A 9,499-nucleotide genomic window follows, 5' to 3' on the forward strand; every position below is an offset into this window, starting at 1 on the left:
AAAAAAAAATAAAAGTTTCTAATGACTGGTTTTGAGGTGATGTTAAACGTTTGTTCATTGTGAGCAAAGTAGCAGCTCAAAGTTCATGTATTCCCAAACTAAACTTAAGAGGTTCAAGGTCATCCTTGGTTAAAAGCCAGTCTGGCCTTGTACTCAACAACAACACACACATACACACACACATACATTAAGGAATTCCTCAAATCCAACACATGCCAATAAAGGCAGCACTAAGGAGTCAATAGGATAGGCAGTGCATATTTAAGGGCAGCCTGCGTTATATAACAGAATCTTGTCTCAAAAAAAAAGAGCAGCAGCAACAGCAGCTGGGTCACTACCAAAATTATAATGGACATAAATTGGAATGGCCAGGTTTGTGGCTCTACACTGCAGCCTTGGATTTTAAGCTCACCAACATTCACATACTACTCCGCTCTCTTTATCCTTAGACTACTCTGCTCTACCTCCCAGATCTCTACCTCTAGCTCCAGCAGCCACCACCTCCCCTAGGTCGGCCACCCCAGCATACTTTATTTTTGTGGCTTTTTTTTCATGCCTTGAAAACAATATACAAACTAAACATCTTTAATGTGTAAGAAGTGTTTAAAAGCCTAAGGCAATGGTGTTCATGTCATGTCTAGTTTCAATGAATGATGAGTACAAACTCTACAGCAGCCTAATATAGAAAGTTATGTAATATGGTATGAAAATGACTCAGGAAAATACTAACAGTGACAACTAAAAAATACTCTGCATACTATGCTCCATATCGATAAGAATGACTCCATAAGTTTACATTAAAATTATATAAACTTCAGACTATAGTAGCTCAGTGGCTGAATGCTTACATGAATGTTTGAGATTTTATTACAGAATAGCAAAAGAAAAAAAAGTCAAGAACACCTACAGGAACCAGGCAGAGTGGCAACCACTCACCAGGCTGTGGCAGGAGGGACCAAACTAGTTAAATAGTGAGATCCTGTCTCAATCCACATGAAATACTAATATTAATTTAGCCAGGTTCATTTTTGGTTTTCTGTTAACCAGAACTTCCTGCTTCACTTTAGAAAAAAACGCAACATCCTTCTGCCTCCAACCCAGAGATCAAATCAACAGGAACAAGAGGAATTTCTAATCTTATGTTTAGTTTTATGGTTAACAAAGCCAGCATCATGGTAATATAGTCTGAACAAAAGCAAAATATGAAAATAAAATAAAAACAAATAACAAACCTTGTGCTTGAGAAAGGGACATTTTGTAATTTAGCCAATATTACTGAATATCTTTCAACAAAGAAACATCAATGCAGATAATTAAAATTTGATATATGCAAACCTGGGGTGGGAAGTGGGGAAAGAAAAAGGAAGGAAGGAAGCTGGCCCACATGTCATATGCCTATGAAATTTTAGAACTAAGATAACTTTTAAAGGGCAAATTAGTATCTATGTAGTTAGTACTCATAAGCAAAACAAATGGCAATACAGACATTTCTCATCCAAAAAAATACTTACAATATTCAAATGTTTTGCTTTTTAATCTCAATAGGAAAGTTCAGAGATTTACATAATGAGCACAGAGTATTAAACAGACTTGCCCATCTGAGCTGTCACCTGCTTAACCTTTCAAATTCCAAGGAAAACCACAATCCTGACCTTCAGAAAGAGAAGACTCTTAATAGGCTGGACATGGATGCTGACGCCTGTTTAGGTCAGGAAGCACTTCCCTCAGGCCTTAGAAATGCTTAGGACAGAAATGAGGTAGTGGGTAACAGTACTTACCACCAAGTACGTAGGAACTCAGGTTTTATTTTGGAGACTTGCAGAGAGGAATAAAGAACCAACACCCAAAAGTTGTCGGGTGGCTTCCGCAAAACTGCAATGGCATGCACCCGCATACACACATATACACACACACATAACAAAAGACCTTAATGCTTTTGTTTTACTTTCAGCATAGAAATATGGTTTTCATAGAACAGAAATGCTTCACGCACTCCAATTCAAGCAGTTCTAGTCTATCCTTCTCTGACTTCATGAATACCTGCATTTTCTGTTAGGTATCAGGCATTTCTACTGGCCTGCCTACAGGGGCCTAGTGACAGCAGGATAGTCATCACTAGCTGCCAAGATGTGACCCATTTCCACTGTCTCCACAAGCCTCCAAGAGTCCCATGTCCTGTGTGCATGCAGTATACCCTCTTAGGGAAGCCTCCCGCATGAGGTCTGTGGCATAGTATGGCTTTGTGGTCTCCACACTTGCATCGTAACATTGCCTTGACCTCCCCAATCCCTCAAGCCATTGTTGACCTGACTAGTTAATCACTGCAGCCCAAATGCTCCCAGCTCAAATTCCGAACTACCCTATACAAGATCGCTCCATCACCATGGCACCACACCTTCCTGTCCCTCTGTAACAGTCCCTCTTCTACCACACCCTTCAGGGGATTATTCCCCAGTGCTTTCCTCTGCATTTTTTCTACCCACTTCTACTGCCAGCACATTCTGGTGAGTAAACTTTATGATTTAACATCACCAGTATGTTAAAAGCACTAGGCCATCCTTTTATTCAAGAGTTTCAAAGAGCCATCTACTCATTTATTCTCATTTTGAGATTACAGACAAAAATCGTTTACTTTTGTTTTCAAGACAAAGTTTCTCTGGGTATAGCCCTGGCTATCCTGGAACTCGCCCTGTAAACCAAACTTCGCCTAGAACCCTGAGATCCACCTGCCTCTGCCTCCCAAGTGCTGAATTTAAAGGTGTGTACAACCAACAACCCAAGTCATACTTTTTAATCTCATACTTTTAAGGGAGGCTTAATGGCAGATAGGGTGTCAGATTATGGTAAGGGGTTATTTGAGTAAGTTGCTGGGGCATGGAGCATGGAGCATGGAGCATGCCCTTATAATCATTAAAAAACTCTAGTACTTTTCCTTTAAGGCTCATTTTTCTCATCTCTATTTTAATTAGCCTTGCTTTACTCTCTGTGCTTCTAGTTTCCAAAATGTTGTTATTTTGCATTTATGTATACCTTAGTTATTTCACAAGAGACTATAGGAAAATTTACAAAGAAACACCCTTTCCCTTAAGTGTTTCTTCTTTGTATTACTAGTCATTTCACCAATTCTTTCCATTGGTGCTTGCTTCCTGCAAGAATTTTCCTGTAGAGTGTAGCACCCTTTTCCTACCAGCTGTGGTCTTGATGGACAGAAACATGAGACTGGAATTAGGGGTGCCTAGGTTTGAATCCTCTTATTTGGTGACTCTCCTTTAACAGCTTATTTAACTTTTCTGGGTCTTGGGTTTTTTGTTTTGCTTTTTGATTCTTCAGCTGAAAAAAGCAAAAAAGACGATTTGTTGTAACATGAGCTACACTTGGCCACAAGTGAACAAAACTCATCCAGAATGCCAACGGTCCAGGGCAGAGGGCAAGCAGGACTGTTTTAGGTTAAGAGGAAGGCAGCCAGTTTCTCAGGTGGTCTCGGTGAGATGATGTTCCAGATCCACTGAAACTTACTGCCGACAGCAGCACACAGTCCAACAAATTATACCAGTCCCAGCCTTCAGCGTCCCTTACTTCTGCCCCTGCAGCCTAGTGGTACACAAGCTAATTTACTTGGACCTCTGCCTCATCTTTCTTCTCTTGTGCTTCAAGCCTTAGCATTCGCTGCTGCTGCCACTTCGCTCTCATGGCACAGGAGTTTCAAGGAAGATAGCATTAAGGCTAAGAGGGCCTCAGTTACTTTACTGACCAGTGGTGATAACAGAACCTATTGTTGACTGTTTTGGGATTTTTAAGTTATATGTCTGCAGTATTGTCAATAAACGTGAGCCACTTTGTTTTTTGAGAATACCTAAGTTTTTGTTTTTTACAAATGCTACTTCAAGAGAACCATTATCTTGTGTATAGTTTCGTCATAAGGCCAAGAAAATATTTTAAAGCAAGAAAGTAATAATTAGCTAATGTTCAAGCATCTGTTGAAGCCTGGGCATGCTGCTCAGTGGAATACACAGCCCAGCCCTTGTGAGGTCCAGCTCTTGGGTAGGGGCTGCTGAAAGATATCACACACAATGGACAGGGCACCAGTCATAGATACTATGAGGATTTACAAATCCCACTATTTTTCTCCACTCTTCTGCTATGAATCCCAGTGTATGGACAGTTCCAACTCATGTCAACTCTTTATGAAGTATTCTAGCAACTGCTAGTGGTCTTTCCTCAAGAAGCCAATGCTGTGACTACACATCTACAGATTTTACTGGTTTCCAGAGAGCACATTAATGATTCATCTCTGAAATATTTAGCCCAAGAAACACAGAAAATGATAGCATGTATTCAATAATTGTATTTAGTTTTACTGTTTTTGTTTTTATTTACTTCCAAGAGTAAAACAAGAAATACTACAAAAAATACAATAAGGAATTTTATGTCTATGCTTCTGAAAAATAGGCTAGAAGTCCCAAAGAAAACCAAGGGGATATGAAATCTGACTAGGTGGATTTTCTATCTACTCAACAACCTGTAAATCACTGAGGAGCTATGCTGTCTAACCAGCCGTGTTCTTCAAATCTTTCAGTAGAATATAGGTAATGGATAAATAGTGATTATTTAAATCAGAACATCACTGAGTCAGATTTAACCAAGAGAGCACGTTGTTTGGAGAGGGTCATTTTTTTTTTTTTTTGTTTGGAGAGGGTCATTTTGTTGTGTGTATATATACAAAATATTAAGGATAACAGATGGATATCTATGAATTCAAAGCTAGCCTGGTCTACATAGCAAGTCACAGGGCAACCAGTCTCAAAATATATATATATATTAAAATGATGCTTACTTTGGCAGCACATATACTAAAATTGAAATGATACAGAGAAGATTATCATGGCTCCTGCGCAAGGATGACAAATTTGTGACGTTTTCCATATTAAAAAAGTAGATATTAAAGTGAAAGTGTCTTCTGGCTTTGAGTACATAAATGCAAGAACTAGTAAAATATGTCACACTCATGATGATGGCACAAGAATGAAGCACCACTTGGGAAGCAAGTTTGCAACTTTTATTAAGAGCATTTAACTTTTTCATAGCCTTTACCCAATGCTTTACTCCTAGGAATCTTTAATAAGTCATTTGTAACAGCCTTTCAAAAGTAAATAAGCAAATACACAGTAACTGGGAAATGTCAAATACACTATGACATGTCATTCACTAGATTATTATATAGCCACTAAAAATATTTCAAGCATCTATTAACATGGTAATTGCTTGTGAACTATTTGACAAGAAACAGCTGAATACTGAATTTACACAATGTAGTTTTTCACTTGTTAGTAAACAGAAAACTTCAAAAGATCAGCAGAATTGGTTCAAAAGGATGCAGAATTGGTTCCCTGGACACAATCCCTTCTAGTGTCACTTGCCCTAACAGTAATCTGCTACCAATGATTCACAGATGGATTCTCTGGAAGCCATATTCTTGAAGAAGTCTTGAGCACCAATTACTGCAAACATGGAGAGTCTATTCCCAGAGAGTCAGTGTTCTAAACCCAGTTTTACCACTTCCTCACTCCCCAATCTACCCATCACCTACCTAGAAGATCCCTCCTCTACCTTTAAGGTCCTTACTTGGAACTGGAATTATGTAGACCTTTCTGGCCTTGAACTTAGAGCTATCCTTCTGCTCCCAAGAGCTGTGATTGCAGAGATGTCCCACCATACTCAGCCTAACTTCACTTTTAAAAAATATGCAAGAAATTTCCAAACCTCAATTCCCCATTCCACTTCAATAAGCAGTACTCTTCCACTATCACTCCAATTTCCAAGAATAAGTAAAAATAGCAAAATTTTCCCAGGTTCAAAACCCTGCTCAAGACTTCAAGGAATTCAGTAAAACTCCCTTTCTTCTTAATTCTCCAGCCCTCTTGCCCATGCTCACTCTAACTTCTATAGCTGAGGTCCTTAACTCTCCCAACAATACACCCTGCAAGCACACCGCCAACTTGGCACCAACTTTAACATAAATGTCATCACACCAATCGCTATCCACGTCTTAATTCCTCTACACTGCCAAAGAAAGATAATTCCAAATTTCTCAGCAAAGAATTTAAAATCCTCTACAATTGACTTCTATACTCCAAGTTCTGTCACACTTTAAACTATTCATCTCCATCTACCCTCACTGTCTATATTCTCCAAGTCTTTAAATTGTTCAATCTGCCATTAACTCTTCCTAGAATACTTTGGGTTTGTTTTGGTTTTTGAGTCAAGTTCTCATTCTGTAGCCTCAAATAAATAATCCTTTTGCCTCAGCCTCTCAAAATGCTGGATTAAATATGATAGCCACTACATCAAGACCTATTAACTTATTTTTTTTTCATTGTTGTTTTTTTTTTTTTTTTTTTTTGTTTTTTTTTTTATTTTTTTTTTTTTTCAAAACAGGGTTTCTCTGTGTAGACTGTCCTGGACTCACTTTGTAGATCAGGCTGGCCTCAAACTCAGAGACCTGCCTGCCTCTGCCTCCCTGAGTGCTGGGATTACAGGCACGAGCCACCCACCGTGCCCAGCTTATTAACTTTTTTAATATCTAAAGTAACTGAGCATTCTGTTGCCCATGCTTCCCCTGCCCAATCCCAGCCTGAATTTCTCTGTCCCTCTCTTAATCCCTCCCTAACCCTGTAATAGGTACTCTACCTTATGGTATTCATTTTTCCCATGAATGAATCATTTCTGAATGATATATCTCAAAATGGAATGTAAGCTCTTTCCTAGATAAAAAATGCCTTATTCTCTACAATGTGGCTTAACTACACAGTGTTCTGTCAATTTGGAAAATGCCCCTGAAGAACTATGACAAAAACTTCAGAAATACTAGAGTTTCCTAGTCCCAGGAACAAAGATAATAGTCCCCTGGCAGCTCAATCTGAACAGCTTTCCTTCAGCTGTTTTTGCTGCTTTCTAGAAAGCAGCTTCCGATTGCTCTCTAGGACAGAGAAGTCAGACTTTGAGGACGATCGGTAGCCCACATTTTCTGCTTTTAAGGGATTAATGATATGGCCTAGTTTGGTATCAACCTTGCAAAGTGTCAGCTTTTGGAAGGCCCTTTGGGTGTTCCATGTATACCCAATAGGGTTCTGGATAGTCCTTTCAAATTGCTGGTGGTGGGCAAATGGGTGTGGAACAACTCGCACCTGATGGGCGGCTGCATGGATGTTGCGCTTCTCACTGATAATCACATTTGACAAATTCTTGTCTTTTCTTGGAGGACCTTCCCGAGCCTTCATAAGAAAACAGCGTCTTTTCTTGGCACTGGGCTTTAGGCCCATACCAACCCACTCACCCCATCCAGGCAATGCCAGATCCAAGTCCTTTGGTTTACTGGCCTCTACAGCTTCCCTTTTCTCTTTTAAGAACTCTCGTATGACATCATCCCCAGCAAAAGCTTCCTTTATCATCTGCTTTTGGTCTGTCTCCACTTCATCTTCCAACTCCACCACTGTGGGCACTGCCAATGACTTCACAGAAGATCTAGTAGTTAGGAGATTTTGTAGATCAATCATTTGTTCCTTCTTTTTCTTCCTCCCAGAGGCATCAGATTTACTATGTGGGTTCCTCTCCTTCCACTCTCCTTTTAACAGAGGTCTCAAAAGCCCCCTTTTTTGATAATGTCCCTCTTTGCCCAATTCTCCCTGTTCCAGAACATGTGCTCTCTCTAGCCTTTGAGGTACCAGGAACTCCTCTGGGGCAAGATCCCCTCTACGGATATGGACAACAGTTCCCACAAAACTTACTTGTTCCCCCTCAGATTGATGGTTTTCCTTGTTGAGTTTCTGAAACAATACCCTTGACTCAGATAACAGCTCCAGGCTACTAGAGTCTTCCATTTCTTGGTCATTCATTGGCTTGGCATTGTTGGGATCAACTCTCTCTTGAAAGGATCTTTCTTTCAACAAAAGCTCTTCTGCCACTGGTCTTTCATCTCCCTCACTTTCAGAAGACCCAGGGGCCACCACTTCAGACTGCTGTTCAGGGTCTGTATTGATCTCACCCTTTTTTGCTTCGATGTTGCAACTCCTAAGCATCCAGGGATTTAGACTAGCTGCATCCATCTGTAGGCCGTTCATTCCATCATTAGAGACAGAGGTTACTCCCTCTTCTGTACATCCTTCCTCTTCCTCACCCTCTGAAACTACCTGGAGTTTCTGTGTCAGTTCTCTGTTCTTAGCCAATTGCTCTTGCATAGCCTGGCAAGCCTCCGGGTCATATCTAACCATAATTGCCTTTGACTTTGCCCATTTCCCATTACCCTGGTGCTTAAGGCTCATCCTCTCCATTACTCTGGCCATTTCTAATTTTTCCAGGTCTCGCAATGCAGCACTTGGGCAGTCTTTCCACAGCTGTTCAGCCTCTTTTAAGGCTTTCTTGGCCTTTCTTTTCTTTATAATTTTGTGATACTTTTTACTTTTGATTCTCTTCTCTCTTCGAGCTCTGGCCTCATAGTAGGACTGCAGAGCTCTAGTCCTCTGAAGCTCTGCTCGGCGTATCTTGGCTTCTTCCAGGCTCATAGCTTTGATGGAGGCTTTTTCCACTGGAGTCAATAAAGGGTCTGTCACTGGCTGCTTGTTCTTATGAAGGAGGTTAAAAATGTCTTGCTCCAGGGGGGTTCTTGCTTTCCAGCCAGTGATTATGTGTTCAATGGGAGCAACAATTGGCAGCTCCTTCTCCATGGGAAAGACCAGCTGCTCTGCTTGCTGATTTTTCAGAATGACAGGATCCCACTTGGAAAGAATTTGTGAGGTTTTACTGAATGCTGCTTCCCTGAGGATCTGGTCAGCCTCTTCTTTGTTAAATGGTATCACCAAAGTCTTTGACTTGACTCTATGCAGTTGTTTTTTCACAGGAGCCAATGAAGACAATACGGTAGCAGACCCAAGCAAATCTGAAAGGACCAGCTTTTCACCTGATCCTTCAGTAGTCACATTGAACTCTGACACCATCAGACCAGCCTCAGATCTCTCTGACAATTTCCACCTATTCTTTCCACCAAGGGAACAGACTGCTTCCAGAAGCTTTTGACATTTTCTTTCTCCATCACTGTCCCCCTCATCTTCACTTGTACTCAATGGGTAGTTGTTTGACAAATCCACTAGCTCTTCCTGCTGGCTCAAAGGCAGAAGGTTTTCGACATTCCTGGTCATGTTCATGGTAGCAGCCTGCTTTCTCTCACATGAAGCATCTGGTCTCCTCTTTGGCTCCATCTATTTACTGCCCACTGTCTCTGACATAGATATTTTCTGAGAATCTTATTTATTGAGATGTCTAAAGAAGAAAAGACCCATATAAATAGCCCAGTAATTTCCATGTAGTCAACACATAAAATTTACAAGCCAGCTAGGATGAAGACATACAAAGCCAGCCTAGGCCGCATAAGTCTCAGTCTCTGTGTCTGTCTCTTTCTCATATAATATATATATATATATATATATATATATATATATATATATAT

At 40.4% G+C, this 9,499-nt stretch overlaps 2 protein-coding genes and 1 non-coding gene across 4 annotated transcripts in view; 1 reads left to right on the plus strand and 2 right to left on the minus strand.

The window, feature by feature from the left end:
* The window catches only part of Acsl3 (acyl-CoA synthetase long chain family member 3), a 49,907-nt gene that overhangs the window by 34,302 nt on the left and 6,106 nt on the right, over positions 1-9,499 (minus strand). The gene's annotated exons all lie outside the window — the stretch shown is intronic.
* LOC129684062 (U6 spliceosomal RNA) lies at positions 4,827-4,929 on the plus strand. The gene has a single exon (XR_008721253.1). It is a non-coding gene; the product is annotated as a U6 spliceosomal RNA (small nuclear RNA).
* LOC129683665 (U3 small nucleolar RNA-associated protein 14 homolog B-like) overlaps positions 5,042-9,499 on the minus strand; it is a 5,789-nt gene continuing 1,331 nt past the window's right edge. Inside the window, exon 2 of the mRNA XM_055616495.1 lies at positions 5,042-9,312. Within this exon, the coding sequence (XP_055472470.1) occupies positions 6,912-9,251 (2,340 nt within the window). The 5' untranslated portion in view covers positions 9,252-9,312 and the 3' untranslated portion in view covers positions 5,042-6,911. The remainder of the gene's footprint in view (positions 9,313-9,499) is intronic.

This window comes from Psammomys obesus, unplaced genomic scaffold (assembly GCF_907164565.1).
Source record: "Psammomys obesus unplaced genomic scaffold, mPsaObe1.curated_primary_1811, whole genome shotgun sequence".
NCBI lineage: Eukaryota > Metazoa > Chordata > Mammalia > Rodentia > Muridae > Psammomys > Psammomys obesus.